Raw genomic sequence first — 19174 nt, 5'->3', positions numbered from 1 at the left:
ACGCAGACGCCTCCGACGGCAGAGTTTTCAAACTGGCCTAATTTAAAAACGTTTGTCGTAGCGACTGCGTTGGTTTGCAAGCGTAGCGAGGCAGCGACATACCAAGCGCCTTAAAAATTTGTCCGTTCTATTTGCCCAAATTTGGCCGCCGCAGTTGTAAACAAGTAAGCAACATTGTCTATGGGCTCAAGAAAAATGACGTAACTTCCTCCACACTTTTCGCAATGCATTGGGATGCTAGGGGCCTCTCCTGAGTATTCTTTCCTCCATGTTACACTTTGACACTAGAACTCGTACCAGTCAGTAATACTCGAGGCAGTTATCTCTACGAATGATTTTAGCATTCCGCGAAAAAAGTTTAACAAGGCACGTTATTTATCGTTTGAGTTCCTTCAACGCAGCAGCCAAAGTGGTATGGACTCAAGAACGCGCCCGCACTCAGACTTGCACTGCTCGCACATCGAATTTGCAATGGAACGCGCTCTGAACCGCTTGTTTGCAAAGACGGCGTATTGTCGCCTCTGTACGATGATGTTCAAGCAGCATTTCCGCAGTATTCGTGTATTCCCCTAATTTTCGGCTCCTCAGATTGCTCATACGCATGGCTGTTAGCGTGCATTTAACTCTCGCACTGTGCATCGCGGCGAGCCTTTCGGCTACCGTTGCCGTGAACAACAAGGCGAAAGCTGGCAATGGTGCAAAACTGTGCAAGGAAGAACCGGACATCATCGTCGAGAGGAATCTGGCTTTGACGGGCTATCACAGGTGAAAGCTGTCGCTTCTAATACCAGTAGCGACTTTTTAAGCTAGTTCACGATTACGTTATTTGTTTCCGTTGCTTCCGTACTTTTACAGGGAGCTGCAAACTGTGGTCCACTCGAGGAATCGCCTGAAAGTTAAGGGACGGCCGCCGACGCTTCTTGTGCTGGATAACGTGCCTTCGGGTGCTTTCGTTGACGCCCACCAGCTACGGCTTCTCGACGATAGCGATGCCTCGGTAACATAGGCGTGCGCAGAGTTCTTGATTTGGGGGGGCAAAGTCTTACCGCTGCGCCCCCCCCCCCCCCCTTCTTATAGCAACTCCCGACCTCTTCCCACTGAAGGCCTAGTGGTCCGAACGCAGCGCAGAGGAATGGTTATAAAATTTTTTTTTCAATGCGATGGAATTGCAACACATACAAAATATTTCTGAGCAGAAATTTTTACTTTCATGTGTTACATCGGCAAGGTATGGGGCAAATTTGGCGCCCCCCTTCAGGTGATTAGGGGGGGCGGCCGCCCCCCCTGCCCCCCCTGTGCGCACGCCTATGCTCGGTAATTACTTGCATTCGTTCGTGTTTGTAGCCAACCTTCCGAAGAGCATTGCAGCATACGTTCCTGCACTCCAGGAAAGCCAGCTTTCAGTGATCGGGATACAAGTACGGTAGGATAAAAGTGCGTAATTATTTTAGTTGTTGAAAAGTTTTGCTTCTGGTGACCAGTTTCGGGGTTTATTTCTTCCACGCGTAATTTCTTCCAGTTATGTGAAACTAAAATCGTATGCACAGGAAAACGATGTTTTTTTCATACAGCGAAGCTGTGAATAATATGGCTAGGTCGAGGCTAAACCTGCGGCCGTCGACAGAGCCGCGTAGAAGAGGGTTCGTTGCCAGAGCTAGTGTGAAATTCCCAGTAGCTCTCAATATAATGTAGCTATCTTGGGAAAAATTACACTGAAATTAGCCGCTAAGAATCATTGTGCCAAGTTTCATTTACTTGTAATAATTAGTTACAGGGAGGTCGTAAACGTTACACAATTCCAGGCTGCTGTCAATACATAACTCTTGTATCGATCAAAAATACCCCGAAACAAATAATGGGAGGCGCGCCCTCTAATACTTGTGCCACACGTACACGAAAAATGACATTAAGTGTTTAAGGCCTTCAGATACCGAATGACATTTGGGTGGGCCGTGCTAATGCAGTCATATTTTAGAAGTTTTTAACATAGAAAAACATCTGAGAAGGGTTAAAAATGTTTTTTGAAAGAAAACGTTATTAGAAATGTTGCTTTTTAAAAAAAATGGTGTGAGCCATTTCTAGAATAGGCTTCAGCAGCTGCTGTCGCCTGCCTGCAATAGCCAAATCTGAAATGTTCAGAACAACAAGTAACACAATGTTTTGCCTTTCACCGCTGTTTTAGTGAACTTGGTCTTCTTCAGAACTTCACCACCAAGAGGGCACAAAAAATCGTTGGTTATTTCGAAATTCAACTACGTTTCCGTGTCGGCACTCTGGTGCTGAGACTTTCGTTTGTCCATTTGGTGCCGCTTGCGTTCGAGAGTAGCCAGATTTATGGCGTTCGAAAAGGCGAATGAGTTGTGCGGAAGTCCTTAAAACCAAAAGTGGTATTAGAGCGAATGGCATTAGATTTTTGTGTGTAGCAGCGAATTAATGGCATCAAAACTGCATACTTTTCTTGATCAGTCCACGTTTGCCGATTGTATATTCATTGACTTTTCCAAAGCATTTGATAAGGTGTGTCACAAACTATTGTTGTTTAAACTACATCAGCTTAACCTCGATTCCAAACTTCTATCTTGGCTTGAGTTTTTTCTTACCAACCGTTCGCAATTCGTATCCGCTAATGATCATAACTCTGAGTTAACACCCGTCCACTCTGGTGTGCCGCAAGGTTCCGTGTTGGGTCCTCTTCTTTTCCTTATATACATTAACGACTTACCAGCATCCGTTTCTTCTAACATTCACTTATTCGCCGATGACTGCGTTGTGTACCGACAAATAACTTGCGCTGATGACATAGCCGTCTTGCAATCTGATCTTCATACTATTTCATCCTGGTGCAAAACTTGGCTCATGGAACTTAACTCTACCAAATGTAAATATTTACGTGTTACAAGAACAGCCCACCAGTTACCTACTTATTTTATTGATAACTCCCGTTTAAATCATGTATCATCCTACAAATATCTTGGTGTTCACATTTCAGCTGATTTAACATGGACCACTCACACCGAGTATGTAATTTCCAATGCTAACCGCGCGCTAGGATACCTCCGACGCAATTTTTCAAGAGCCCCTTCTTCACTTAAATTACTAATGTACAAAACACTCGTTCGTTCTAAACTGGAGTACGCCGCATCAGTATGGGATCCAAGTTATGATACGCTAATACAATCACTCGAAATGGTACAAAATAACTCTGTTCGCTTCATTCTTTCTAACTATAATCGCACTGCTAGCATAACTTCAATGAAATGTAGCCTTCAACTACCAACGCTATCTTATCGCCGTAAAAATTTGCGTCTTTGTCTGTTCCATAAGATATTCTATCACCCACATCCACGACATCAGCTCATTTTGCCTCCGCATTTCATATCGTCTCGTTTGGATCACGCTAATAAAATCGGAATACCATCGTCAAGGACAAATGCATTTTTTCAGTCTTTCATACCCAGGACTTCAGTCGAATGGAACCATCTTCCTGCATCAACCGCTGCCATTATTGATCATGAATCATTCAAAACAGCCTTAGCTAACATTGTATAATGATATGTTCATTTGTATTTTGTTTTGTCACGCCTTAGCTAAAATTGTCTACTAAGAAGCCAACCTGATATATTCGTTTATACCTTATAATGCATTAGCTACAATTGTATATTTAGAAGCCATTGTTATAACCTTTTTACTTCCTTTTACTGCTTTTGTCATTCCTTTTTTTGTATTTAACCACTCCCCTCTCTAATGCCTTATGGCCCTGAGGGTACTGTAAATAAATAAATAAATAAATAAAACATAAGGCATTAAACACTTAATTTTTCGTGTATGTGTGGCACGGTATAAGACGACTCAAACATGACACAGGGTTTCATATACTTTTCGTAATTACATAGTTCACACTGTAAATATTGAAGCATTCCCACCTGCATTGCAGCTTCACTGGTCTTTTATCTTCACAGCAGTGGACCGGCTTGACCTCATTTATTCCCTGCTCAAATGCTGTGTTGATTTTTCTCGCAAAGCGTTCTATGGTCCCTGCAAGTTTGTGTGTTACTGTTGCGCAGTTCGGACTCCTTGCCAAAGTGGACGTGGAGAAAATGGAGCACCAGTCCGACAGCATCCCCGTGTACACGTTCCTGTCACTGAACGAGAGCTCTGCCCTGGCAGCACTGCCCGTGCACATGCGCTACCACCGACCCCAGAACTGTCTCACAGACGGGCCCTTTGCCAAAGTTACCCTGCCGCCACCACTCATCTACTTCCGGCACCCAGACGTAGGTACGTACAACAGCTATGCACTTTTGCGCATTGGAGGATAACAGAGTCCCTTCTGGCTAATCTGCGGTGCCGGTTTGCTCGATCGTATCAGGGAAAACATTTAATGTAATGCCTTTGTGAAGGGACCTCTGGAAACGGACTATAAACAAGTGCAGCATGATAGGATGATAGTAACTGAATATAATTAAAGGCCAACTGCAGTCGAAATTTCAACCTCTTGAAGACGTTATTTCCCTATGGTCTACTGAGAAGACTGCAAGGTACTAAATATGACAGCGAAAATGTGCGTATCCACGGTGAAAATTGCCGTCAAAAATAAGAGATTTTGAAACTGAAATTGAGAAGAGCATGGCCATTAGCCATTATGGCCAGGCTGAAGTGAAGTTCCAGCCGGCGGGCATGCAGTCACATGCGGCCGGCCGCCCAGATCACACCTGTGCTAAACGCTTCGCCCTCACCACATCCCCATGAGAAATGTGCACAGCGGAGCTCGACCGGTTCTCCTGGGTGGCCTTGGCAAAAAGTGCAGGGCCGGCCGCAATGTCACTTGAACTTCATGGCTGTTTCCGCGATCCGCCCGGAGCTATTTTGAATGTTTATAACTAACAACGCATTTTTGGGGCTACCAGTCATGTCCAAGTTAGTTTAGTTGGTTCGGTACTACGTACTATACATTCGAAGTAAGTCTGACGGAAGTGAAATTTGGGTGCGGTTTCCCTTTGATTTGATCTGGCCTTTCAAGATCATTTAAAACTAGGCTGTGTGTTTGTCACATCTGCAGTTTCGCTGCTAACAGCAGGGCATAAGGACGGACATATTATAGATGAAAGTGGTCAATTAGGCTTGTCAACTATCATGGATACCTAATGGGAGTATCGGTAGTTGAAGGCAAAGCTCTCGTAGAGCACCCAGTGCTACCGAGGTGCCTGCCACGTTGGGCTGGTTCAGGCATGTGTCAAAAGCAGTGTGGTCATGTGCAGATTTCCAAGAAACCTGCGGAGATCTGCAGCGCCTCCCATGCGATGCTCAGAACATGGAAATCGCCTGCTCGTGGAAGCAGCTCAAAGTCCCCGGTGTAAGTAGTGCCTCGATCGAGTTTGCTTTTGAAGTTTGAAAAGACATCTTCAGCTCATCCACCCCATACGTGAATGAATCGTGCTCTATCATGAATCCGTATTGTGAGATATGCTCAGCGCAAACCGGTTTAAATGCTAACCTAACAATGATTAATCATAAAGAGACGAAACAACAGTACTAGTTTGGTATCGCCTTGTTGAATGGCTGCAGAGGTTTTCCTACACCTAAAGGGTCACTGGGAAGGAGTTGCTGGTCAGCAATCCGATGCTGCTTTCGCTGCCGACTTGCGCAACTTATCAGTCGTCAAGTATTCAAGTTCCTCCGAGTATGATGCCCCTCTCTAGGTCTGGGCCACATGCTTATGTGTAAGTGACAGAGGTTGTGAAACCTGCGCCACCTGTGTAGAATTGTCTATTGCATCAGCTGATAATGGCAAAGCAGCCGCTTCCCTGCTGCCCTCTCCTGCCCTTCCCTCCCCTCACTAGCCTTTCCGCATGCTGCCAGCCTGAGCTCACGAAGACTATACTAAATGATTACAGGGTTCCTCCACCCTTTGCAAGGTGGCAGTCCTGCGCCCTTGTTTAGGGCCCCTAGGAAGCCTAGTTCCTCCACTGATCTGTAATGTGGCACGCGGTGGCAGACATCCCTCAGACATCCCTCAGACATCCCGACAGCTCCCATTGTAAAGTGGCCGATGTGTCAGGCAATGTTATACAGGCGACGATGGTGAAACATACCATAGGTATTCCTTGATACCAAGTGTTGCCTTTTTTTGTAGTTCTCACGTGATGTAGGTGCGAGCCACGAAGAGAATTAGGATCCCCTTTCCGTTGCAGTTGGGTGCCCTGACTGCAGACGTTCCCGTCGGCTGCCTGGAAGACAGTTTCCTGGTCTCCGTGGTCACACTAGTCACGTACAGCCTCTGCTCCGTAGCCATTGCATATTTCGTGTTCAGCCAAGGCAAGAAGCACCGATCAGACTGAGGCCCTCCCCTCTTCCTCGGCAAGAAACGAGCTTTTTGTGCTCGTTTTTTTTTAGAACTGAGACAGTAATTTAAGGTCAAAAAGACACCTTCAGCTCACCCATGAGCTGACGGTGTCTTTTATTTACCCATTTTACCCACCACAACTTCACAATCAGTCATTCTACCATTACACGTTTTTTTAATCCGTGCGGCAAGGCAACTTATGCGCTAGTCAACCGTACCTTTTCACTTGAGTGAGAGGCTTTTTTTAGGTCTCTGACTGGGTAATGTTTGCAGGCGGAGCTGGATCTCTCATTCACCGATAATACTGTCTAGATGCGTTGATATCTCCTGCTCTGACACCACCCATAAAGAAAAAAAACGTCTTGCGAATGCAGGCACCGCCTATTGCACTTTCCACGACTGGAGAAATCCACACATTGAAGCTGCAACAAAGACAGCTCCATGGCACACCACCGATCTCGGCCCAATCTTGCTCGATATAATTTATTTTTCTGTCGTTTTTTTTTCTTACAAATAACATGTTTACAACATTACACAGTTCTTCTTCCGTTTGCGACGCAGCAGTGTCGAGCCTTTCGCAACATGCACAGTCTGTACGTACAACGTCGTCCCTGTGATGCTCTCCTACCCCTCCTTGCAGACAGTGTTCCACGAACGCAAAGCTGGTTAAAAACCCAAAGCAACTCCAGCAATTGGGTGAAAATGATGGGTGCAGCGTTCGTACCCATTCATGACAAGGGAAAAAAAAAGTCGCTGCGGGTGCGTGAATGCGGCTGTGATGAGGGAGAAAAAAAAAAGGCAGTACGCAGATGGTTGGATGGTAATGGCTATTTACAAGGCTTGCAACTGCTCGGAAATTTACCAAAAGGCTCAAATGCATCATACAGCAAGCTAATGAGACATGCCACATGCACTGTCAACCCAAGGCTGTGTTCAGCTCTGTCCGGCCCCCCCAATATAGTTTGTATGCGGTTTCTAACCGATGTCGCTCCTGCACACATTACCGTAGAGCTTAATATTTACCGGTTCTTGGCGCCAGCTGTAAATGGTGCATGGGACGTTTGTGTAAACATGGCCTGGGTTTCTGGTGGCTCTACTCAGTGCCAGACAGCATGAGCAACTGAAAGTGCTTTTAGTATTGTACAAGCAGATGTGTTGAACAGGGGAAGCAGAGCAGTCTGCGTAAAAACAAAACCACTCCACTTCTTGCGTCACATGCGAGAGAAAACTTTAAACCGATTTGTACCTATCAAACTCTGACCACGATTGCATGCCTCTTTGCGCGCATGTATATGCCGCTGCCAAAAGAAAAGTTCCGTACTTTCAAACTTGTTCTTTTATGAAATAAATATTCGCTATTACAATGTACAAACCTTGTAAAAAAAAAAAAAAAAAAAAAGAACGCAATAAAAGTACACCCTAAGAAACAAATCTCGTGTACATTTCTCCCCGTTCTTGCCACGCAAACTTTATGGCCGCTCGAAACGCCAAATTTGCACTGGAGATGTTCGTGCACAGTTCGTTAACAAGGCCGCGAATGACGCATATTCCGCACAATTTTTTCCATGTCTCTACAGTCTCTGTACATATCGATACACAAACCAACGAAACTAGTCCAGTATTCACACATTAAAAAGGAACTAGAAAATAACGCAAAGCAATGCAACGGGTGGGCTCCTACTCTAACAGGGGGTGAGGGGGAAATAACCTTTCAAATGGTTCGCAACATGCCAGAGAGAAAAGCCGGGGGATGAACACAAAAAACAGAAATGCTCGCACATGAATTGCATCAACTCGCGAACACGACCATATAAGGCATAAACAGAGAGCTGTGGTGGTTGGTGGTAGCGAGGTGCCCATGGTAATGTGGTTGCTATGACAATGAAGAGAAATCTCCTTCTACACTATGTACACGTTTCAAAAGCACTGGGCAGCGGGGATGGGGCGAGGGGATTGCCAGTTCCACGAGGCAACGGAGCGCTCTCTCCGAGCCCAGGCAGCACTTCCGGCGGAAGTCCAACTTGCTGCGCGCAAGTCCTGCTCTTCGCGTTAGTCCGTGGCATTCGCGTGGTGACCCGTGCGGTGGTTCGTCGGTTATGAGCGGCGATGATGAGGGGTGTGCTGGTGAGGTCGGGCGGCGATCATCACGTGATGCTCTCGCGGAACACCTTGATCTTGTGGACGAAGAAGGCCTCGAGCACCTCGGCACACTGGTAGAAAGGCGAGTTGCGCGGGTTGTAGTAGCGGCAATTGTCGAATATCTTGGTCATGTCCCCGATGAACTCGCTCAGCTTCTGGTAGTGGCGAGTCTGCAGCCGGCGCTCAATGGTTTGCAGGTCTGAAAAGAAGAAAAAGGCATGGCCTTAGCAGCTGGTCGAACTGCACTAAGGTGTTCGTTCAATAAGTTCTAAATTGTGCTAATAGCCTGGCGGCATCCACAGCAGGACAGAGGCCTCTCTAGTAGGTTTCTCATTCTTTGGCTGCATCCCACTCCCCCATCTTCCTCAACGTGTCCCTGGGCAACCATTGTTAGTACACAGGCTTCTGGCTCCTTTACGACGTTTCCTTCCCATCCGCAAGCTCACTAGCAGGTTCCAATTTTAGGGCTGTCAACTTAAAAACAAACAAACAAGCGGACCAGGAACCTACACCTGGGTGAGAGATAAGAAGAGGGAAGGTGACGAGGCTGAGAAAGATAGTTATGGCCACAGGTGCAAGCTAGACATACGGGAGGACAGCAGGACATGTCCGTTACGAGCGATACAGATGCAGTTCTGTTTTCTTTCCGCCTACACAATTATTTCAATCTTGTCACCAAGGGCCACTGACATTTGTTTTTGTCACACGGTGCTCAGCACGAAAAAAAAAAAAAAAAAAAAAGGAAACTTTATGATCTTATGGCCACTCAGAGAAAACAAGCAAAAAAAAAAAAAAAAAAAAAAAGGAAAGAGCCCGCGCACGCACCCATGGGCTCCTTGATGATGGTGTAGTAGTCCGGCGCCTCCTTCGCGTCCACAGGCTCCAAGAAGGGCCAGGCCATCTTGTGCGTCTGCGGTGTGCAAGAGGAAAGGGCGGCACCAGAGTCAGGCCGCATGCAGCAACTCGCACGACAAAAAAGGCCTTCCACCATGCAGTGTCCAGATTAAAGAATTAGCTTTAATCGGTACATTAAAGCTGTACATTAGGCGGTGTTCAACATCTCAACCAGAGGCTGAATGGCCTAAACCAATTTCTCAACCGGATGCAAACGATCTCAACCAGTGTCAACCAGAGGCTCGATGGCCTCAAACAATGTCTCAACCAGATGCTAAACGGTCTCAACCAGTGGTCTCAACTGGAAGCTCAATGGACTCAACCAATGTCTCAACTGAAGGTTTACCGGCCTCAGCCAATGCCTCAGCGGCCGGACAGAAGACGCAGCCACCCACCTGAAGGCTCCGGAGCAGCTTGCGCAGGCTGTCGAAGTCGCGCGGCTGCAGCGGCTTGAGGTTGGCCTGGTTGATGTTGCTGTTGCGCTGGCACGTGGGGCAGATGTACTCCTCGATGGCGTCGGCCTCGCTCTGCAGCACGCCCACGCAGCGGCCGTGGAACCAGTCCTGGCACTGGTCGCAGCAGATGTAGAACTGCGACTCGTCGTACGGCTGCCGGCACAGGCAGTACAGCTCCTGGGTGGAGCTCTTGTGGTCCGTGCGGCACTCGCCGCACACGTACTTGTCCATCGCCTTGGCCTGCAGCTCCGTCAGGCCGATGCACTTGACGTGGAACCAGTTGGAGCACAGGTCGCACCCGATCATGAACCTGGGCCAGGCAGAAGAGGGCAGGCATGCGTCTCAGATTTCAAAACAAAGCTGTGGCAGCGGCTAGTAAAATTGGGTAAGTGCTTCTTTTATGAAATCGGACTGCTCAAGGCAAACATTGCAGACAAAGTTAGAGTAGAAAAGCAAAATTTTACTACGTGAAAGTCGCTCAAAGCAGCTCCACCACTGAACCAAAACGAGCAACGCAGTACGCAGGTTTGAAAAAAAAAAAGCAACAGCACGTCAGACGGGACAGGAAGAGGAGACCAACACTTGCGCCTAAACAAAACAGGCGGCTGATTTCAGAGGAACTTTGCAGAGCCTTCACTTGGTACATTAAAAACAGAGCCGTTCTACTTAATTTGAGAGATGTCGGAAGTGCAGATCAATGATTTGCCATATAGGCTGCGGCACCATTATCCGCTCACTTGTACCACCCATCACGCTGTTCGCCACCATGTCTCATTCCTCTCCTGAAAAACAAAGGTTTGTCCAACGCATTTCAAATTTCCCGCCTTCGCAGTGCTTGCACGCCCTCTGCCTGAAACTGCGCCAGCGGGAGTTCTGTTCTTTTTGTGCTTGCTTTTCCTCCCGCACGCGTGTGCGTTGAACTGCCCCTTGTTTTCGCTTACTATCGTAAAAACCAACCCAACAAGCATTCCTAACTAAATGAACACGGGCGCAGCCGGTCAATTGTGCATATTTTGCCTCAAATGTACCTGCAGTTTTTCTTTGTGCTAAACAACAATGAGATGTATGACAAGCGCCTGTGGTTCACGAGTTTTGAACGCTTATGACTATATGAACCCACTTGGCTTTCAAAGCCTCTGTGGGACCCCGCGACGACAGCCGCTACGACGGAATGCTGTGGGGCCCTACTTAGGTCCAGCGAGCGAGCTCCAACGACAAGGCGAGCCCATAAAGTGCTCTGCACTTAAAAACGCCCGGACAGCACCACTCACTTGGATGGGTCGTAGGGCTTCTTGCAGACACAGTAGAGCTTGTGCTGACTCAAGGCCGCACCACGCTGCTTAGCGTGCCCTGCCGGTGTCATAGAGTTTCCACCCGCGCGGTGCTGAGAAGGTGCGGGCGGGGGCCGTTGTGACGTGGGTATCTTGGCCTTCTTGGGCCGCTTGGGTGCAACCGGCGGTGGCGAAGTGTTGCCCGTTGGGGGCTGCCCTCCTGCCCCGGCTGCCCGCTTGCGTGACGCAGCCGCTGCTGCAGCGGCCGCCGCAGCCTGCTGCTGCTTGCTGCTCTCCAAGGTCCGCATCACCTGCGGAAATAAGAGCAGCACTCAATCCATGAAGGCTCACTTCCTTTCCCTTTACTCTTTGGCCAGTCGGCCTTGTTTGGCCCGCGTTTTGTCGTAACGTTTAGCAGCCTTAACGTTAGGCTTAATGCCCTGCCAAGCAACTCAACTGTTGTATGCCAAGCTGCAAGTACTGCTAAGCCTAAGCCGACATTAGGCTTAGGCCTCAATGCTAAGCCTAATGTCGGGCCAATGCATGTCCAAAGCTTACATGCCGATGCATACAGTGCTGTCGTCGCTACGGCTTCGTCAACATTAGGACTAACGCCGGGCCGACGCTTGCAGTACACCATAGTTGCTTGGGCTTCATCTGACATCCGTAAAATCCGGGGGGATAAGCAACCCCAGAGCACCAAGCTTTTTCCCCCACCTGTGCGACCTTCTCCTGGGGAGGGATGCGTGGTGTGACCAGTGATGTCGGGGCTGCCACTGCCGCAGCTGCAGCAGCTCTCCGCTTGATGTCGGCCTGGAGCTCAGTCTGTGCAAACGGCGGGAAGGGAAGAGTATTGGGCATTGCAAGCGCGGACCGTGAGAGAGAGAGGTGAGAGAGAGGGTGATGTAGAAGGGGCACCTGTATCTGGATCTGGAGCTCCTTCTCCATGAGGGCCCGCTTGCGCATAATCTCGCGGCGCAGGAACTCCGTCTGGCGCACCAGCACGTCGTGCAGGCGTGTCTGCGAGGCCCGCGCCTTGCGCTCCTCGGCGCTCGCCTTGGCCCGCTGCCGCCGGCCCGTCGTTTTCTCGTCCCGTTCAATCTTGTCCACGATGCCCTTCAGCACCTGCTGGCACACCGCCGCCCTGCACCCACCCATGAAGAGACGATAGCACCGCTCAAGCATTCTGCACTACTCTGGAACCGGCACTATCGAAAACAAACACTGCCGCGGGTTTCTTTGCTGAACAACAGGACGAGTGAGCCCAGTACGAGTTAACTGCCACTGCTCAGATATCCCACTCAATCGCTCATCACCCATGAAGCCCAAAAATGGCTCATGTTTAACACTTCCAAACCTAGTAATCACGAGCACAAGAAAAGACTACGCACACATTTTTTTCACAGAACTTTGCCTCTGCTTGAGATTTCACAGCCTACAAAGTAGCTGTATCTACTGAGTGATCGGATTCATCCCTTCAGTGGTGAGACAGGACTGTAGCAGTTGTTTCACCCTCTCCTAGTCAGATAGTACCACGGCAGAAAGGCTCTGAGCAAGCGAAGCAATATGAGGGAAATGCACAGCTTCTACACCGGTGGCTGAAGGTCACTTGTGGTGCAATGAATGACCTTGAAAGACAGCGCAGTAGAGCTTCCGCTCTAAACGACTTCAACAACGCATAACTTGCAACGTAGTTAACCAGCGTCATGCTGCCATCGGCAGCCACTGGGTGCAGGGTTGAGACACCCACCGCTGCCCTTCGTCCTTATGCTCGGGCGCCTTGGCCTTGGCCCCCGTTGGAGATCCGGATGCAGGGACGCCTCCGGAGGATGAGGAGGACGACGAGGAGGACGAGGAAGAGGACGAGGAGGATGAGGAAGACGAGCTGCGCACCCCCGGCGCCACGGGGATGGCCGTCGGGGTCCGCTGCATCTGCTGGTGGTGCCGCTGAAGGGCCAGCAGCTTCTGCTGTATCTCGGGCGACGTCTGGGGGTTCATCAGCGCCTGCCGCACAACTGCACAGCACGAGGGGGAGGAAGGAGATGCGTCAAGACGTATCCAAAGCCAAAGCCAAGTGCGCTACGGGGTGAAACGCGACTACAAGAGCTGGAAGTTGAGCTGGCCGAACGTGGAGCAACGGACATGCGTACACAGGTACAGACAAATTTCTCAATAAAGCAAGGCATAAAATCACATTTTGTGATAAAACAAAAGAACAGTGATGGTGATAAAAAATAGCACTAATGAGCACTTAGAAAGCAATGGACGACAATGATATCTCCTAAAGGTTGTCTAATTTGGTGGCACCAAGTCAGATGATTTTAGGCATGCGCGAACTGAAAAGAATAAAATGATTTCACTTGAAAAGCAATTTTCACAACTGCCAGTAAAATGCCCATCCACATTTGCAATGAGCTAATCTTTTCCACACACGGCCGCATATGCACAGAGAGAGAGAGAGAAGACAAGACAAAAGAAATGGCCTATGGCTTTTGTGACCGACGAAAATATGTATCTACACCAACAGGTTCTTTCCTAAGCCCCAAACGACAAGAACTCGAATCTCCCAGACTTACACTTTCATGCTGCCCTCATCAAGCGATCAGAAACACTCTCGACACCTGCCCCATACAGCAAGCCAGAGGAGACACTCACTCTGCTGGGTGATGGCTGGTGTGAGCACGAACTGCTGGGGAGAGTTTGGTGGCGAGGCCACGGGTGACGTTGGCGGCGGCTCCGTCTTGGCTGCGGTGGCCGTGTCTGCCGGCTTGGCTGCACTGGTGGTCACGACGACGGTGGTGGCAGGCGCAGGCGCCTCTGCACTGCTCGCAACGACAGTCACGGCCGGCGCAATGGCTGCAGGCAAATCAAGGAAACAAGTTAACACCAATCCTATGCATACTGACGGCACTAGGGCACGTTATTCAGACAGGCTGTTGCAGCTGTGAGCAAGTTCCTGCCAGCAATTGCTTGAGAATTACAGACTGAGCTTAATGAACTTCACTGTAAGCCGCCTCAAACTACAATCTAGAAGACTGTCGTCAGTTGGGCATTAACTGAAAAGCACAAACGGCATGCTGCCATCCGCTTTAACACATCCGCATCCGATTTAGCACTCCATAGAGGCGAGAGGCGTTAGTTTAACACTGATATGTCCCATCTAATTGCAAGTTCAGCGCAAATAAGGCCAACTACTGACTTTGTCAACTGACTGACTGCAGGTGCCCTGAAACAGCAGCTACCAGAGAACCCGACCGGTGAAATTGACCACTGGATTGCATGCCAATCCGATTTATGTATTCTCAGACCAAGGCCATTCCCGAGTGACTTTCAGCCTCCCTATCGTCTTGTGGGTTCCCCTTGAGTGCTGCTGCAGGCAAACAAATGTGGGAAACGGTGCCCACCTTTGGCAGGTGACGCAGGTGTTAGCACGGCCTTGGTGGCCACCACCTGGGTGGCCATGGTGCCCGCAGCTGGGGTGGGGTTTGCCACCACGGCGGTGAGCCCCGGAATGCTCACGGTGGCTGCCTGGAGACGAACAGCTCCAGTTCCCGGAGTGACACCGGCCGCCGTCGCTTGCACCAGGGGCCGCACCGCTGGCAACACTGCACACAAACATTGCAGTGGGTCAATCTTTGCGGGTATCATCATCATCAGCCAGTTTTGCGTACACTGCAGGACAAATATTTCTCTCAGACCTATGACCACTTCTGTACCCAGTGCTTCGTTGGGCGAGTTCGCTCACAGTCTTAAATTAAAGGGAGTAGAAAAAGGACACAGCTTGCCGCTGTCCTTTTTGCTCTCTCCTTCCATAAGCACAGCTCAGGGTACGGCATCGGCCCCTGTTCTTTTCAATTTAGATATCCTGGACATCCCCAAGTAGTTATTCCATTCGATCAGGAGGTTTCCGAGTACATTCCTTCCCAAACTTCCTTAGTTCGTTCCTCTATTGAGTCCCTAGCCTTTCCCTATTTCGTTTACCATCCCATGTTGAACGGACCGTCTTGCAGACAACCCACGAGGAAACGCCAAGGTGAACAGCAGTGGAGATAAGGCGAGCGACTGGGATGTGCACCGACCTTTGACCTGAGTTTGCAGCAGCTGCTGCGGCACGGCGGTGGTCAACTGGGGCCGGATCTGGATCAGCTTGGGGGCCAGTGCGGCCTGTGTGGTGGTCACCACAGCACCGGCCGAAGAACTGACCGGCAGAGCGGTGGACAGCACCACTGTGGGCTGCTGCACCTGCAAGATGCACCAGGGAAGGGGGGGAACAAGAGGCTCTCCTTCAGACACACACACCCAGCTCCACTGACGAAACGAAAGTAAGAACACAGGAAAGGGAGGCAAAAGCAGCCATACTGTGTATCAAGCTACCTACAAGTGGGGAAAATCTTACAAAAATTAAAAAAGGAAGCTCACACTCATGCGTAAGACTTGAAGCTTTACGCAACCTGCACGACCATCACGAAGGTTTAAGAGCACGATTGCAGACGATTCCATTCTTCTTCGCTGCCGCAACGACCTTTACTCCATCACTGGTGCTATAAGTGTGAGCTTTCTCCATTTTTTTTTTTGGAAGTGATAATCGTTACACATCCCCTTGGAGGGGTGTACGCTACGACGTGTCTTTCTCACTACAAGCTAGTGTTGCCACAATTACAGTGAACGCTGGAGTCTTTCCCGTTTCAAGCAAGGGTTGACATGATTACGGCGAATGCTGGATTTTGTTTTCTGGACCAATCTTGGCCAATCTCCCTTGGTGGGTATGCTCGGCATTCTTGGCCAATCTCCTTAAGTGGGTGTGCTATGCATTTTCTTGGTATTTTTAACTGCAGGCACGAAAAATAACTATTTGCTAAACAACTTCGCTGTTAAAAATGTTTTTTCCCTTCTCAAAGACAATCGTAACGACCTCTGGTATACTCTCAGTGCCTATTTCACCTTGTCCTGACACCCACGTCAACCTTCTATATACCAAGCAACTACGAAACAACCGTGCGAGCCCGAAAAGTGACACGCAGTGTTCCAGCCTGAAAGCCAAAACTGGTGTTTGTCATGTTTTCTTGGTAGATGGTTTGTGCCTAATTGAGCAATGCTAAGAATCCCCGTCGATCCTGCAGCCCCTCGGCCAAATGTTGTCATGTCTGGACTGGCCTTGATGCTTACAGATGGTCTTCGATTGGAGTCTCCCCCTTGCAAAGGAGAAAACCTCCTCTCCCTAAAGACCACAGGTGCAACAAGGGTGCTACTTCAAGGCATCGAGGCACGCATCTCCAAGAGCACTTCATTGGGCATCGCTTGGGGGGGGGAGAATTGAGTCCTTACGGAGACATACAGGTAGATTCAGTGTAGACCATTTATAACACAACCACTTATTGTGCGGGACCGGATATACGCAGGTATTCCGGTCAACCGGTACTTGACACACTGCACTCCAAGTCGAGCGGAGGGAAAGTCCTGCTGCATTCTTACCACATTGTCCCACGGCACCCGTTCATACGCGCTGAGAAATGCAGCCACTCTACCCCAAAACACAACAATAAGGAAGTTAAGGGGACGTGCTCCTCCAAACAACTTTTTTTTTAATAATGAAGTTAGGAGGCTGAAATTTTCACAGCTTATAGAGATTGAGCTCCTCTGGTCATATATGTAATCAGATTTTGAATAGCTGCTCCGGATAAAATGTTACGCAGCATGACTTTCAGAAAAATGGCTTTTTTGTGCACACTTTTTTTTATAGTAAAAATTTTTTCTGAAACTTTTAAAATAGCCTAGGTGGTTCCTTATGACCTGCAGAGTGCACAAATCTACCTGAAAAAGCCTCATCATCATTTTCCTCACCACGAAAAAAAAATTACTCGTAGTGTGCCTTTTTTTGTTCTGTATATTTTTGTTTTATGACCGTCAGAAATATCTAAGGACACAAATTGCATAATGAACAAGATTTGTGCACTCTACGTGTTATAATGAACATCTGTGCAAAATTTCATCCTGATACGACAACTTTAAGTGGGAAAATAAGTGTGCACAAACTCAGAAAACGGACAAAAACAACAAGCTGAGAAAAACGCAATTGAAAGTTTATTTCTTTGGCAGACTCAGAAATTCTTGCTCGAACAACATGAAATTTGGTGGGGATACAGTCTGAAATGTCCACATTGAGGTACTAAAACTAGAATGCTCCTGCTGCATAAGTTGCACCCTCACGGTTTTTGCTGGGGTAGTCCTTGGTATGGGATCGTTTCACCAGGCTGCGGCAATGGGGCTAGCCTTAGCAGTCAGATTTGCACACATCTGCCTGATCCTCCGCTGGTCACTTGCATTGCTTAGTCTGACCAGTTCTTCTGAAGGGAAGATCTGACCAGTTCTTCTGAAGGGAAGATTCCCAGTTCTTGGAGAACTTGCTCAAAACTAGTGTGGCCTCTGTTGTACCACAACCCTGCGAGGGCAGTGGCAGTCTCCACTACAGTGAACTGCAGGTTGTACGATAGCGTCCTGTGCCAGATGCGCAGTGCTGCTTCCGTCTCCATGGCATGGGATGAGCAGTCAACATTTTTTTCACACACAAGAGGCACGAAAGGCTTGCCACACTTCCTCCTCTTGCTCATCAAGCTTTTGGTGGCGGCTACAAGTACAAGTAGTTTGACAGCACCTCAAAATCCAGGCAGAGACCAGTGTCAAGAGAAATGGCAGTGCCAACACTGTTGTGGCTCGTGTCTTTGCTTCTGCCAAGTACCATCAAAAATCACACTGAGGTCAGTCTGACCAGCTTGCAACGCAGTTACTTGCCTTGCTTCAGCAAGGTTGTCTGAGACGCCTTTTGTGGCCGCAACATGAACTTTCTTGGCAGTGTTGTAGAACGTCTTTTGATGCTGTGGTTTTGGTAGACCAAGAATGGCACAAAACCTGCACAGCTGATCGTGTCCGATGCCAACCGCGCGTGCAGCGAGTACCGCTTTCACATTGACGGCGAAACTGCAGAGTTCCGGTTTGCGGCCTCCGCGACCGACGGCGGCAGCGCGCTGCGACGAGTAAACAGAAGAAATCACTCCCGCAGCCACTCCCGCAGGGCACTTCTCGTTTTTGCACTTCAGTTCCAGTACCGATGCGAGGCCCTTCCGCTTGTTCGCAACCTCAACTACGACGAGTTCGCACTTCCCGCACGTCGCGCACACGGCGGCACTCAAGGTCAGTCAGAGCGCCGACTCCACAGATAACTGCACCGCTCCCGTGGCTGGCTGTCTCCTCACCTTGGAAGGCTGCCGACTTCTTCTCCGATGCGCTTATAAAGCCGATATCTTCGCTGATAAAATCAGCCCCGCCTGGTAGAGCCGCGCTTGCAACGCTTGAAGGCCCGGCGCCGTTAGGCCTCACGGTGCCGGTCGTGCCGGCATTGGCCGTGGTCGTCACAATGCTGCGCCGCTTGCGCTTTCCTTTGTACCGGCATGAATTACGCTGCTTCCGGCGACAAAAGTCACGCTTCTCCTCACCGTTCACGATTAAAAACACACGATAAGGAAATAGAAAAGATAGCGCGAAGTAGCGAACGGAACGATGCGGGCGATGGCGGCTCACAAGCGGCAAGAGCCAATGGCGGTCCCGCTTTCGCGTCACGTGATTTAAATGCCCAGTGGGAGCTCGCAAAACAAGCGGGAAGAAACATTTTTTTTATTTTTTTTACGCGGAGATACGAAGCTGGCGAGCGGCTCAATCGAGAGAAGAAGGCTTGATCTACCTCTCTCAAGTGACCAAAATGGCGGCGAGCCACGCTGCCGTGCGGAATAAATTCTCAAACCTGGCCGAAATTTGGCTTGATTGCGCGATTTCTTGGGTCACCGCGAGTCATTCAGACACATTTTTCACTAAGTTCTCGTTCGTATTTCGTTTTCATTTTTTTACCCATGAAAGAAGGATAGTCAAAGATGCTAATGCAAGGGAAAACAAAAAATCGGTATATTTCGAAAAAATCGCGTTTTTTCGACCCGCGTGTCCCCTTAAAGCTACACTCGCCATTTGTAAGACCTCATAGCAGCGGCTGATGCGGAAGAAAAAGACAAAATAAAGACCGTGCC

General features: G+C 49.0%; 2 protein-coding genes across 4 annotated transcripts in view; one reads left to right on the top strand and one right to left on the bottom strand.

Annotated features, from left to right (window-relative positions):
* Positions 1-329: 329 nt before the first annotated feature.
* On the top strand, positions 330-7745 carry LOC144138279 (GPI alpha-1,4-mannosyltransferase I, stabilizing subunit-like). The gene is made up of 5 exons (XM_077670470.1): positions 330-765; positions 856-997; positions 4065-4278; positions 5259-5353; positions 6192-7745. Exons 1-5 carry the CDS (start codon positions 602-604, stop codon positions 6336-6338), a joined length of 762 nt encoding a protein of 253 aa, XP_077526596.1. The 5' UTR covers positions 330-601; the 3' UTR covers positions 6339-7745.
* E(bx) (nucleosome-remodeling factor subunit NURF301 E(bx)) overlaps positions 6802-19174 on the bottom strand; it is a 38742-nt gene continuing 26369 nt past the window's right edge. For all 3 annotated transcript variants that reach the window (XM_077670467.1, XM_077670464.1, XM_077670466.1), the window contains exons 20-29: positions 15182-15344; positions 14507-14707; positions 13758-13958; positions 12853-13117; positions 12021-12246; positions 11820-11927; positions 11103-11413; positions 9772-10141; positions 9308-9392; positions 6802-8681 (exon numbers count right to left, since the gene is read on the bottom strand). In XM_077670467.1, the coding sequence (XP_077526593.1) occupies positions 8488-8681; positions 9308-9392; positions 9772-10141; positions 11103-11413; positions 11820-11927; positions 12021-12246; positions 12853-13117; positions 13758-13958; positions 14507-14707; positions 15182-15344 (2124 nt within the window). In that variant the 3' untranslated portion in view covers positions 6802-8487. The remainder of the gene's footprint in view (positions 8682-9307; positions 9393-9771; positions 10142-11102; positions 11414-11819; positions 11928-12020; positions 12247-12852; positions 13118-13757; positions 13959-14506; positions 14708-15181; positions 15345-19174) is intronic.

This window comes from Haemaphysalis longicornis, unplaced genomic scaffold, assembly GCF_048455015.1.
Source record: "Haemaphysalis longicornis isolate Haplotype H1 unplaced genomic scaffold, Haemaphysalis longicornis Haplotype H1 scaffold_5, whole genome shotgun sequence".
NCBI classification, from domain to species: Eukaryota; Metazoa; Arthropoda; class Arachnida; order Ixodida; family Ixodidae; genus Haemaphysalis; species Haemaphysalis longicornis.
Note: the sequence above shows the minus strand (reverse complement) of the source record. Positions and strands in the feature narration are given on the sequence as shown.